The sequence below is a fragment of the Gobio gobio genome, assembly GCF_949357685.1.
Source record: "Gobio gobio genome assembly, chromosome: 8".
Classification (NCBI taxonomy): Eukaryota; Metazoa; Chordata; class Actinopteri; order Cypriniformes; family Gobionidae; genus Gobio; species Gobio gobio.
The window spans coordinates 30,568,008-30,582,520 of NC_137114.1; the positions used below are offsets into that span (position 1 = coordinate 30,568,008).

The 14,513-nt window shown below is 37.6% G+C and overlaps 1 protein-coding gene across 2 annotated transcripts in view; it reads left to right on the forward strand.

Annotated features, from left to right (window-relative positions):
• The window catches only part of rpa1 (replication protein A1), a 59,844-nt gene that overhangs the window by 20,565 nt on the left and 24,766 nt on the right, over positions 1–14,513 (forward strand). For both annotated transcript variants that reach the window (XM_079823884.1, XM_079823885.1), the window contains one exon: positions 182–330. In XM_079823884.1, coding sequence (XP_079680010.1) covers positions 182–330 — 149 coding nt within the window. The remainder of the gene's footprint in view (positions 1–181; positions 331–14,513) is intronic.

A 14,513-nucleotide genomic window follows, 5' to 3' on the forward strand; every position in this document is an offset into this window, starting at 1 on the left:
CATTAAATTACTCCATCTACCCTTGTAAAACGAATCCCGTCCGAATAGGGCTTTAGATGACAAATGCTTATGGATTTTTTGATGTACTGCTGCTAGCAAGTTAAAGATGTTTACACTGTAGAAGGAATGTATACACTTTTTCAGTGCTTAACTATTCCCCTTTCCTTTCCTCACTCTGTAGGCAGAGACCTTTGATGGCAGTGGGCAGCCCATCTTGGCCATTAAGGGGGCAAGATTATCTGACTTTGGTGGGCGTTCTCTCTCCACTCTCTACAGCAGCACAGTCATGATCAACCCCGATATTCCTGAGGCGTACAAACTGCGGGGCTGGTGAGTGAATTTCTCTCTCTCAAATCGTACAATACAGAAAATATTATGCTGCATCTGTTGTTAAGTGTTTGTCCTAGACAAAACAGATGTGTTCTGATGCTCCCCTGTTTTTATTTCTCCACTTGTGAGAATTACGACAAGCAGAGAGCAGACACTAAAATGCACACTCCAGAACTCCGAGAGGGTGAGCATGCTCATGCCTTTGATATCAAGATTAGCTCTATCAGTGGCGCTCTGGTGGGCTTTGCATTCAGGCTGATATAGGAATGCAAATCATGGCTAATCCCCTGCCAAGATGTTCAATGTCCCTGGTGAACTCGTGTGACTCGGGTCCTTTGAGAACAGGAATGTTTATTTCTGCTCTGGGGATGTGAAACAAGGAAGATGGGGAAACAACGGCGATGAACGCGTTGTTGAGAGATGATGTTATAGATACTTTCATACAAGGCAGCAGCAATGATGCTTCCTCTGTTTTTGGAACACACAGGCTGTCCTAATCGTCATAGGTTCTTATTGGTTACTGAAGGAATTAAAAAACCTCTTATGACTCAATAACTCTTTAATGTTTTCTTCTGCTTTCTCTTGCCAATTTAGGTTTGTGTTGGGGCTGCCAAATTTATAATTATGCATCTTAAAATATCTTGAATAGACCTGTCACAGTTATTACATAATCACCAGATAGTGATGATTTGAGTAAGCCACAATCATTGTGCACTTTCAGTGGCAAATAGAAATTTCCATCTAAATATTGAAATCCATTTAATAATGCGCTTTTACCTTTGCAGTAGAGTTTTATGTGAATGCTGCTGATGAACTGGGATCATCTGTTAAAAAAATTCTACCATTTTATAATGAAATAATGGTAATAGTGCACCACTAAAATGATTTCAGTATGGAGTAGCTCCCCTTTTAAATATAAAATATCCCTCTACATTTACCTAGTTCAATTAATTTGTATAATAATTTATTAACAAAATTTTTTTGGAGCTGATCCATGCTTTCACAAGGCATCATGGGAACTTTTCAGCCTTGCTGTGACATTACATAGGCTTTGTGTAAATTTAGAAAAGGGATAAATAAATTAACCCTGTTACTACATTAATCCATGGTGAATGTTGGTGATTTGTAGACTGAAAAGCCTTTTATAACTTGTTCGTTCATGGCACAATGTTTCTCCTGTTTTCTATGTCAGTGTTTGTTTGATCTGATATCTATGGTTTCTAACAGAATTCTGTATCTGCGCCAAATTTAAATGTATCTTGCTAGATTTCTCAATGTTGTTATTTCTGCAGCGAATTCAAACTCTTTCTCACAGGATCTCCCAGCGCTGTGTAGTAATGGTTTCACGTGATTTAGATCAGCCTGCGATGAGTAGGGTAAACGTACCTATTAAGCTCAAGTACCCATTAAGCACACTACTATCTTTAAAATTAATATCTTAAAATAAAATGTCTTTAAAATCTATTAAAATATAAACACAAGTCTAAAATCACAAAGAACACTTAACAATTATCTCTTAACATTAAGGTGCAGTGCCTGTTATTTCTTTGTAACTGTTACCGTTTAGATGCTTTGTCATAAGGCACTGATGCAGGGTACCTCTCCATGTTGTTTCAAAGGCTGAATCCGAAATCGCCCCCTATATCCTTAAATAGGGCGCTATTTGAGGGGACAGCCATTTGTAGAGGTGTCCAAAACAATAGTGGACGTTATTGAGTGCTCTCATTCTATTCCACTTTGCACCGCAATATCGAGTGTACAGCCGCTGTCCGAATTCACTCACTCGTTTTCGTTCACTCCTTCAAGTGAACTGTATTAGTGAATTAAAGTAGGGAATAGTGATTTGAGGGTTTAGGGGGCAATTTTGGATTCAGCCAAAGTCAAGAATAGCACAACAGCGAGCGAGATCCAAAAGATAGTTTTAGCTACAGTGCAGGTGCTACAGAACATAGTTAGCTTAATAGCTAACCCTTTAAGCTCATCCACATTGAACATTTATGTAAATACTTCATAATCAGACTTTAAATATTAACTGATGGTTGTCACTTCAAGTTAATATTTATACAATTATTCTTTAAAAATGTTTAAAATAAACAAGAATCCAATGTGGTGGGGGCACCAATGCAACCTCTAAATAAATTTAGTTGCAGGAAAAAGTTTGCAATATACAGTCGCAGTCTACAGCCCTGGTATGCTACTTAAGAAGTATTACTCAGCCTTGAACCTCACTTAACCCTGTTTGTTACAGTGCCACACTGACTAATCCCTTCTTCCCACCTGTATTTACAATCCATACTTGCCACCTAACTGCGCACCTGGCCGAAGCTGTCCACGAGTGTCTCTCTTCATTCTCCCTGCAGGTTTCAATCAATTCCTCTCCATGTGCTCCATTTATTTACCTACCAGTAACACAGACCCCCAGCCTGGAAGGGAAATAAGATGAAAGTGGTGCATAACGGGGGCTGCAGAGTTGAATTTCACTTTATTTTCTACCACTTTTTTTGCACCTTTTGACAAGTGATTAAAACCAGCCTCTAGTCTACCATTTTGAGAGGGTAATTATTTTTTTGGGGGGGGGTCTGAAGGCTTCATTTACATAATGAGGGTAGTGGAATGTGACTGAACACAGCAGGGTGATGTTGAGAAGCTTTCCATATAGTTTTAGAGTGCCAGCTCAAAGTATTTGGTTCCTGTGCATGACTGTGTCTAGGGCTTGGGCCAGCATATTTCCTTGCATTTTTGGAAGAACTTTGTCAGCAATGTTTCAGAACTTCAATTTTGCTGATTCAGTCACAGGTAAGTTCAACTGCTTAGTCTCTGGACTCACGTCTGTCCTCTTCTCACTTGGAAAGCCAGTTATAATGAGCTTTCAAATCGTAGTCCAATGTGCAGTGCACGGCCTCTTGGCCAGATTTCTGAAGGTCCAGCAGGCCAATAGATTCCATCTATTGGAATCAATAGATGTCCTTTAATTTGTAGAGCTGCAGACTTGGAGGTGTTGAAGTCTGCAGTACAAGGACTCATTCAGCCACTTGACACACTGTGCCAATTCTCTCCTTCTGAGACCTTTCGAAGTTTTAACTTTAATTTGCAGCTGTTGTAGCAGTCCATTTTACTGCTGCCAGTGGTTAAAATAATGCGGCAAGGTTTTTTTTTTGCACATACATATTAAAATGCAATGGTCACTTACTGGAGAACCAAACTATTACTTTACCTAAATATGTCTTTAACAGTATTTACTGTTAACGCTTATGTTATTGTTCAACTTATATGGTCTAAATTTTGACCCTATTTGTTTTCTTTATACACATTCCCAGTCTTATTGTGCACAGTAGTCCAAAGGGAAGTTTATCTAATTCTTTGCTTTGTTTTTTTTTCTTCTTCTTATGACGACCATCACCAACCAATCTTTTTTAAGCACCTCCCCTCCAACCATGCGTCTCACATAGTCTTCTGCGGTTTTTTTCCTCCTTTTTTCCTTTTCCTCCTGAATTTTAATCAGTTGTGTCTCCTGTTTTACTTGGAAATGCATTACATCATGTAAGTGAAATGTGTTGCGAACACAGTTTCATTTTGACTCTAAATGCCGTGTCCATCTTTGATCTGTTTAGCGGTAGACCCAGTGGGATTTACTCTTGAAGTCTGGTCCTTGTGGAGTTGAACATGTTGGGGCACTCAGATGTTGCCTGTCATTTAAAGTCAATCCAATTAATCACATTGATTGAGGATCCTTCGTTCTCACGCTCTGGAGCTCAGTGTAGGGGGAGTTGTCGTCTCTGTTCTGCTTTACTGTCAGTACTTCTGCCAGTTTTATGTGACACTCAAGACAATGTGTGTTTTTTTTTTTTAGTTCTTCAGAAGTTATAGTGCAGGAATTGAAGAAATATGTAGTTTAATGCATGTTCCTGCCTACTTATAATATTGTTAATAATCCATTAATAATTTAATGTCTGTTGAGACGCATGGTTTAACACGGACGTGTGTAAATAATTTTTGGAGTAAGTGAATGTCAATTTTGTGTAATTTTCTTTTGAGAAAACCTACAAGAAATTTTTTTAATTTGTGGTTTCCGATCCTGGGAAATATACACTCACCTAAAGGATTATTAGGAATACCATACTAATACTGTTTGACCCCCTTTCGCCTTCAGAACTGCCTTAATTCTACGTGGCATTGATTCAACAAGGTGCTGAAAGCATTCTTTAGAAATGTTGGCCCATATTGATAGGATAGCATCTTGCAGTTGATGGAGATTTGTGGGATGCACATCCAGGGCACGAAGCTCCCGTTCCACCACATCCCAAAGATGCTCTATTGGGTTGAGATCTGGTGACTGTGGGGGCCATTTTAGTTCAGTGAACTCATTGTCATGTCCAAGAAACCAATTTGAAATGATTCGAGCTTTGTGACATGGTGCATTATCCTGCTGGAAGTAGCCATCAGAGGATGGGTACATGGTGGTCATAAAGGGATGGACATGGTCAGAAACAATTCTCAGGTAGGCCGTGGCATTTAAACGATGCCCAATTGGCACTAAAGGGCCTAAAGTGTGCCAAGAAAACATCCCCCACACCATTACACCACCACCACCAGCATGCACAGTGGTAACAAGGCATGATGGATCCATGTTCTCATTCTGTTTACGCCAAATTCTGACTCTACCATCTGAATGTCTTAACAGAAATCGAGACTCATCAGACCAGGCAACATTTTTCCAGTCTTCAATTGTCCAATTTTGGTGAGCTTGTGCAAATTGTAGCCTCTTTTTCCTATTTGTAGTGGAGATGAATGGTACCCGGTGGGGTCTACTGCTGTTGTAGCCCATCCGCCTCAAGGTTGTGCGTGTTGTGGCTTCCCAAATGCTTTGCTGCATACCTCGGTTGTAACGAGTGGTTATTTCAGTCAAAGTTGCTCTTCTATCAGCTTGAATCAGTCTGCCCATTCTCCTCTGACCTCTAGCATCAACAAGGCATTTTCGCCCACAGGACTGCCGCATACTGGATGTTTTTCCCTTTTCACACCATTCTTTGTAAACCCTAGAAATGGTTGTGCGTGAAAATCCCAGTAACTAAGCAGATTGTGAAATACTCAGACCGGCCCGTCTGGCACCAACAACCATGCCACGCTCAAAATCGCTTGAATCAACTTTCTTTCCCATTCTGACATTCAGTTTGGAGTTCAGGAGATTGTCTTGACCAGGACCCCACCCCTAAATGCATTGAAGCAACTGCCATGTGATTGGTTGATTAGATAATTGCATTAATGAGAAATTTAACAGGTGTTCCTAATATATACATATATACATATATATATATATATATATATATATATATATATATATATATATATATATATATATATATATATATATATATATATATATATATATATATATATGTATATATGTATATATGTATATATGTATGTGTATGTGTATATGTATATGTGTGTATATGTATGTATGTATGTGTGTGTGTGTGTGTGTGTGTGTGTGTGTGTATATGTATGTATACAATGAGGAAAATAAGTATTTGAACACCCTGCTATTTTGCAAGTTCTCCCACTTAGCAATCATGGAGGGGTCTGAAATTTTCACTGTAGGTGCATGTCCACTGTGAGAGATATAATCTAAAAAAAATCCAGAAATCACAATGTATGATTTTTTAACTATTTATTTGTATGATACAGCTGCAAATAAGTATTTGAACACCTGTCTATCAGCTAGAATTCTGCCCCTCAAAGACCTGTTAGTCTGCCTTTAAAATGTCCACCTCCACTCCATTCATTATCCTAAATTAGATGCACCTGTTTGAGGTCGTTAGCTGCATAAAGACACCTGTCCACCCCATACAATCAGTAAGAATCCAACTACTAACATGGCCAAGACCAAAGAGCTGTCCAAAGACACTAGAGACCAAATTGTACAGCTCCACAAGGCTGGAAAGGGCTACGGGGAAATTGCCAAGCAGCTTGGTGAAAAAAGGTCCACTGTTGGAGCAATCATTAGAAATTGGAAGAAGCTAAACATGACTGTCAATCTCCCTCGGACTGGGGCTCCATGCAAGATCTCACCTCGTGGGGTCTCAATGATCCTAAGAAAGGTGAGAAATCACAGGAGGGACTACACGGGAGGAGCTGGTCAATGACCTGAAAAGAGCTGGGACCACTGTTTCCAAGGTTACTGTTGGTAATACACTAAGACGTCATGGTTTGAAATCATGCATGGCACGGAAGGTTCCCCTGCTTAAACCAGCACATGTCCAGACCCATCTTAAGTTTGCCAATGACCATTTGGATGATCCAGAGGAGTCATGGGAGAAAGTCATGTGGTCAGATGAGACCAAAATAGAAGTTTTTGTTCATAATTCCACTAAACGTGTTTGGAGGAAGAAGAATGATGAGTACCATCCCAAGAACACCATCCCTACTGTGAAGCATGGGGGTGGTAGCATCATGCTTTGGGGGTGTTTTTCTGCACATGAGACAGGGCGACTGCACTGTATTAAGGAGAAGATGACCATGGCCATGTATTGCAAGATTTTGGGGAACAACCTCCTTCCCACAGTTAGAACATTGAAGATGGGTCGAGGCTGGGTCTTCCAACATGACAATGACCCGAAGCACACAGCCAGGATAACCAAGGAGTGGCTCTGTAAGAAGCATATCATGGTTCTGGCGTGGCCCAGCCAGTCTCCAGACCTAAACCCAATAGAGAATCTTTGGAGGGAGCTCAAACTCCGTGTTTCTCAGCGACAGGCCAGAAACCTGACTGATCTAGAGAAGATCTGTGTGGAGGAGTGGGCCAAAATCCCTCCTGCAGTGTGTGCAAAACTGGTGAAAAACTACAGGAAACGTTTGACCTCTGTAATTGCAAACAAAGGCTACTGTACCAAATATTAACATTGTTTTTCTCAGGTGTTCAAATACTTATTTGCAGCTGTATCATACAAATAAATAGTTAAAAAGTCATACATTGTGATTTCTGGATTTTGTTTTTTTAGATTATGTCTCTCACAGTGGACATGCACCTACGATGACAATTTCAGACCCCTCCATGATTTCTAAGAGGGAGAACTTGCAAAATAGCAGGGTGTTCAAATACTTATTTTCCTCACTGTATATGTATGTAATGCTCAGCTCTAAAATATTTAATTGGCAAGCAATTGCTCTGTGATTGTAATCAGTAATGACAGGAAAACTCGTGGAACTTCATTGCTCAAATTAAGTCTATCTTTATATGCACATTGCCCTGCACCCAGTTCTTTAGATTTCGGTAATTGGGAAAAACCCATGTTTGTCAGTCGCTACTGCTTGTTACATGCCATGGTTTTTAGTGTAGTAGTCAGTTTACACATTTGGTCAAAGCTTCCATAAGTATATAAACTAACCCTTAATGCTGCTAGATAATGGATGTGTCAGCATTATGATAAGTCATCTTTTGTCCAATAGATGGCGTCAGAGATTAGAAGCACTCTCAATCTGCTTTTCCTGCAGAGTGGACTTCATACTCCATCCGTCATGCCTCCCGTTGTTCCTCCTCACCCTGCCACTCTCGCCCTGTTCATTATCATTCTTTCTCGTTCACTGATGCACTCTTACTCATAGGTTGCCAATTACTCTGACTGGCTCATTTTCAGAGGCAGTGAAACCTCTCTTACCTCCACCCCACCTGTCAGAGCCTTCAAACCAGCATGCGGAATAAAGCAACACCCAGGAATCTGTCTGTTCTTGCACTCACTCTACCTATGCTAGATATCTCCATCAAACTCAATGTGAGATATTAAGTGAGGGTCACGAGTTTCAGTGTGTCCGTTTTGTTTAAAATAATTTTGGGTGGTGTCCTTTTGGCTCGCTTGTCATGACCAAAGTTCTCCCAAGGGAACGCTATTGTACAAGCTTTAAGAGAAAGCTGTCTGCCGTGCTGTTTCCAGGTCAAAGGAATTGTTGACCCAAAAATGAAAATGTTATTGTTTACTCGCCCCCATGTTGTTCCAACCGAGTGTTATTTTCTTCTGTGGAAACAAAAGGATATCTTAGGCAGAATGTTTATGCTTTGACAGAGCAGAAGAGGATGCCAAGCTCAATGAAAGCAGTCCATATGTCTGGTGTGTTTATATTCTAAGTCTTCTGAAGCCATACGATAGCCTTGTGAGAGAAATAAACTGAACTTATTTAAATATCTGAAACATCACTTACGTTCAATTAAAATGATGGCTTTGGATGTGTTATGTCAGACACACGTTCCATTATTCAGTGAATTTGCGCTGTCGAAATTGAGTAATTTCATTAGGATTCCATGCAATCTGAAATTGTTTAAAGGAGATTGTTAATTTCTCATTGGGTTCAATTTGGTCACACAAATCTGCTGTGTTGACCTACAGAAAGCTGCTTTTTTAAAGCCACTTCTGTGTGAGCTGTGCTACATCACTATGCTATTGACAATGGTCTTTTACCTGCAAAATGTTACTGTGACCACAACTTATAGCAGGAGGAGAAGATATCAGTCAATTATGACTAAAATGTCATGTTTTTTATACAAATCATGACTTCAGAAGACTGCACTCTATTAGAGTGCTTAGATAGCTTCCTAAAATATTTTGTTACACTGAAGGTTTGGGAAGACACTTATTGTATTTCTGATGAAGCCTTTTATGACATGCATTGTACAGTGCATCTGGAAAGTATTCACAGCGCTTAACTTTTTTTCACATTTTATGTTATAGCCTTATTCCAAAATTGATTAACCCCTTAATCCCGAAGTGTACCGCCCCCGGTACATCCCCCCTCTAAATACATTCATAATCAAATTACTAAGCAACCCCTGAATATTATAACACAAAATAGGTATCATTTTAAAGCTTAGAATCTCAGCTTTTTAATTAATCTATCCACGTTGATCATGTTAACGAGCGATGAGTTATTACTCAAAGGCACCACCTAGCTGTGAAAAAATTAACCGTCATATTTTTCAAAAATCCTGCATGGATCAACATAAAATAGGTGTCATTTGAAAGCTTAGTGTAAACTTTACAATAAATGTAGCCATTATGAGTATCGCCAAAGTAACGATGAGTTATTTGCTGATAAAATGGAAAAAAAAACACAACAACAATTTATGGAGAGGGGGGGGGGAATGGCACATCCTTATTTACAGCAGACTCTCACGATTAAAAAGAGATCAAAGTCACCATAATCCGTCACTCGGATCGTAAAATATTCCCAGATAGATTTATAACACAATAAACAGTTTTAGCTCTGAAGTTGCGTTTATGCTCGTAACTTCATGAAACATGCTTTGATCGTTAAAAAAGGCCCATCAGTACTTACAGTTGATACTCCCGATTAAAATGAGTCCAAAATCAACTTAATCCATTGCGTCGATCACGAGATATTCCTCACGGATTTTGTGTTGATCAATGCAGTTTTGAAATATATAGCAATTCATTGTCATAGCAGCTAGGTGGCGCCCGTGGGCAGTACACTCCGGTTTAGATGAATAACTCGGCGCTCGTTTAAAGTTGCCCGAAATAGATAGATGCATTGGAAAGCTGAGATTCTTCAAGCTAAGCTTGATACCTATTAATTAATTATTAAATAATTGTATTATATAATATATATATATATATATAATATAAATAATATCGTAATGATATATTGTCTTATCAGGAGTTTCTCAGCATTAGATTGTCCAAATGTAGTATTTTATATTTTCTAAAAATATTTAAAGTGTTCTAACAAATGATACATACATTTTTTTTTACTCACCTTTGAGTTATGAGTCTTTAAATGTGTGTATTTCACTCAAAAAACAACATTTGTATAAATGTCAAGGACTGAACAAAAAGGCCACCTTTGTTCCAAATACTGTAACATTTGATTACTTTATGATATCACCACAAAATTTGATCCAGACGCAGACACACATAGGGGAACATCACCAAAAAAAGAATTTTCAGGCTACCTTATTTCCTTCCTGACTTATTTCTTGTCAAATAAGAAATATTTGTAAAATGATAAAACAAATAAATGTTAATCTTTTATCAGCAGTTTCTCAGCATTAGGTTGTCTAAATGTAATAAACGTAATATTTTCTAAAAATATAAAAAGTTTGCTAACAAATTATACCTACCATTTGACTCTCCTTGCTATAGTTTTGGAGTTATGAGTCTTTAAATTTGTGTATGTCACTTAGACAAAAAAAACTCTAAAAATACCTTCAGGGCTTAAGGGGTTAAATCAAAATTCTCGTATCAATACTCCATAATGACAACATAAAAAAGTTTGTTTGAAATCTTTGCATTTTATATATATATATATATATTAGGGATGCACGATATATCGGCAACATATCGTTATCGGCCGATAAATGATTATTTTTGATGTTATCGTTATCGGTCCAATAAGAAAATTTGACCGATATAGTCAAGCCGATAGATAATGTATTATTTCCTTCAGCTGAGAGGGACGCGCTGTCCACCATGATGGGTTTGAATTGCTCTAAATATGTTTGGAATCACTTCGAAAAGGAAAATACAGTTATGTGCAACATGTGCAGCGCAAGTCTTCTATAATCTACATAAAATGATAATGAGAATAGAATAGGCTGTAAAAGAGCGTTGTGTTTCAGCGCGTTTGTTGAGGGAAGAGCGCGCCCACGGAGTTACACCTTCATGACGAGCACAGTCAAGTTCGCTTGTGCATTCACAGCCTTTTGTGCCATTGTAAGTTGTAATATTATATTTATTATTATTCTGTGCATGTAATATAATATAGGATGCGTTTGGTTGAGTTAATAAACGATGCAGTAAAGCACTTCATTGTACCGGTCTTTAGCTTCAGCGCGCGCCCACGGAGTTACACCTTCATGACGAGCACAGTCAAGTTTGCTTGTGCATTCACAGCCTTTTGTGCCATTGTAAGTTGTAATATTATATTTATTATTTTGTGTATATAATCCCATATAGGATGCGTTTGGTTGAGTTAATTAACGATGCAGTAAAGCACTTCATTGTACCGGCGCGCGCATTTCAAACAGAAATGCACAGCATTAATAACTACTGGGACTGTCCTATACATAACACTGCAATGAGAATATTTCTGTTATAAAACGTAGTGAATTCTCTGGGTTTAGCTGTTTTTCAGCGCGCTGTTGTGGGAAGTGTCAACAACGCATTCTGACCAGCACAGTCAAGTTCGCTTGTGCATTCGCGTCATTTTAAGCATATGTAAGTCGTAATATTACGTTTTTGTAGTATAAACATCTGATTAAAGTCATATAGGATGTGTTTCGTTAAGTCAATAACCCGCAGTGCTTCACTGTACCGGTGATCATCTTAAGTTTCAGCACGCTCTCAAACAGGGGAAGAGCATCCACAGGAGTTATAACCCTTCACCTATGCGTGATTTTGTGCTAATATAAGTTGTAATATTATATTTATTTTGTATAAATATCTGATTGTTCTCATATATGATGCGTTTAGTTGTTAATTAAACTTCTAAGCGCTTCAGTTTATGGTTGTTCGTTCATTCTCTCCAGCTTCAGCGCGCTCTCAAACAGCAACATTATTCCTAATAGACTAGACTAATATTACAGATGTTTACTATTACTGTAATATTAAACATATATTTTTTTCAAAAACACAGAAGCATTATTTTTTATAATTAGCACTTTTATTGTTTTTATTACACTTGTATCATTTCCATCAACAATATGGTTTGATTAAAACCATTTCTTTATCGTCTGTGCGGAGGTTATTTCATGCACTTGCATTCTGATTCTTTATTATGCAGCCTAAGTAATGCTGTTCAATTACTTGTTTGCATTATTTAGGTATATTATTTTTATTTTTTAGACAATATCATTTTTGGTAACATTTTACAAATAAGGTCTCATTTTATTAATGCATTAACTATCATGAACAAACAGAGAGCAATAACCTTTGTTTCTTTTAGTAATAAAATGTTTGCGTTTTGTAACAGTCCATTCACAGTTCATACCTAATGTTAAAAGACACAACTTTGGGTCTGAATATGTTGAGATTAACATGAACTAAAATTAATAAATCCTGTTGAAGTATTGTTCATTCATTGTTGGTTAACTAATACTAACAAAAATTAAACCTTATTGTAAAGTGTTAAAAAAAAAAATTGTCCATAGGAGTGTAAAATTAATTTGAAAAGGTAAGGAATCTCACACTGGTTCAAATAGGCTACTGTAGTGTATAGGTTTGATTTATGTTGAAGTGTTTGGGACATGGCTTTTAATGGTGAGCCTTTTGTTTTTGTAATCAGGCTCTCAGAGTTTATTAAAATTTGTATTTAGATTTATCGGCCAATATATCGGTTATCGGCTTTCAAATATTAAGAATTATCGGTTATCGGTATCGGCCAAAATGTTCATATCGGTGCATCCCTAATATATATATATATATATATATATATATATATATATATATATAATATAATATAATATAATATAATATAATATAATATAATATAATATAATATAATATAATATAATATATATATATATATATATATATATATATATATATATATATATATATATATATATATATATATATATATATATATAAACTGAAAATCACATGTAAGAATTCACAGCCTTTTTGCTCAATACTTTGTTGAAGCACCTTTGGCACCAATTACAGCCTAAAATCTTTTAGAGTATGATGCTACAAGCTTGGCACACCTATCTTTTGGGTAGTTTCTTCCATTCTTCTTTGCAGGATCTCTCAAGCTCCATCAGGTTGGATGGGGAGCATCGGTTCACAGCCATTTTCAGATCTCTCCAGAGATGTTCAATTGGGTTCAAATCCTATTGGAAGATGAACCTTCGCCCTAGTCTGTGGTCAAGAGTGCTGTGCATCAGGTTTTTATCAAGGATGTCTCTGTACATTGCTGCATTCATCTTTCCCTCAATCCTGACTACTCTCCCAGTTCCTGCCGCTGAAAAACATCCCCAGAGCATGATGCTGCCACCACCATGCTTCACTATAGGGATGGTATTGGCCAGGTGATGAGCGGTGTCTATTTTCCTCTGGACATGACGTTCAATCTTTGTTTGATTAGACCAGAGAATTTTGTTTCTCGTAGTCTGAGAGTCCAGGGGCCTGTTTCAGAAAGGAGGTTAAGTGAAAACTCTGAGTAGGTTAACCCTGAAATAAGGGAAACTTTGGGTTTTCTGTTTCAGAATGGGAGGTATGTCAAACCCGAGAAAGCAGGGTAAGTCAAGCCCGTTTCTAAAAGAGAGGTAATTTATACTCGGAGTCAGTTACCAGGGTAACTTACTCTGCGAACCTAACCTGGTCAGGAGCAGGTTTTCTTTGGTAAACCCAGAGTTTGTTTCGTTCTCCTCCCCCTTTTTAAAGCACCAGCAGTGTTTAAATACTTTATTCATTCAAAAAAATTATAAATTTAATCTAAATCTAAAGTAAGCAAAGTTTACTTAAAACAAATTAAATTATCTGCCACTTGACAAAAATACAAAGTAAGAAAAGCATTCTTTGCAGGAACATTCATTGCTCATATTTTCATCACGAGGACACTGTTAAAGTGACAAAAATGGCATGTTTAATACAGGATCCTGACGTTCACTTGATAATCCTCTAGAAGTAACCTAATAATTAGAATTTCCTTTAGGATTTCCAGTGGTTGGACGCATTTATGACACTCATATACCCATCATCACACTTTCTGAAAACGGATTATTGTATGGAATGGAAGGATGCTGCCAGATGGTAGTACGAGATATATGGCATAACCACCACCACAGCTGTTAAATACATTTATTTACATTTTTATAGTCATCTTTATTTCCTACAAATACTTTATTCTTTTTCCTGTTGGATGTTAATATTCTTCCTCCATCTCCTCTTCATCTGTCAGTGGTGCTGATGTTTGGCTGGCCTGAGTAGAAGTCAAATGTTAATGTCATTACCCTGATTAATAAATGTAACAGGTGGGATCAGAGAACGTTTCATTATGTGAAAAGAGCATAGACCCTTTTCACATTTCTGGGTTTCCGAAGCTGAAGTCGTCATAGTTGGGTTAACTCTTATAGCGGTGAATGAGAGAATACATTAAATATATATTTTGTGTCTCCATTTGCTCAAATAGCAAAAGAAAAACTCCACAATAGTGATTTCACAACTTTCAAAAAG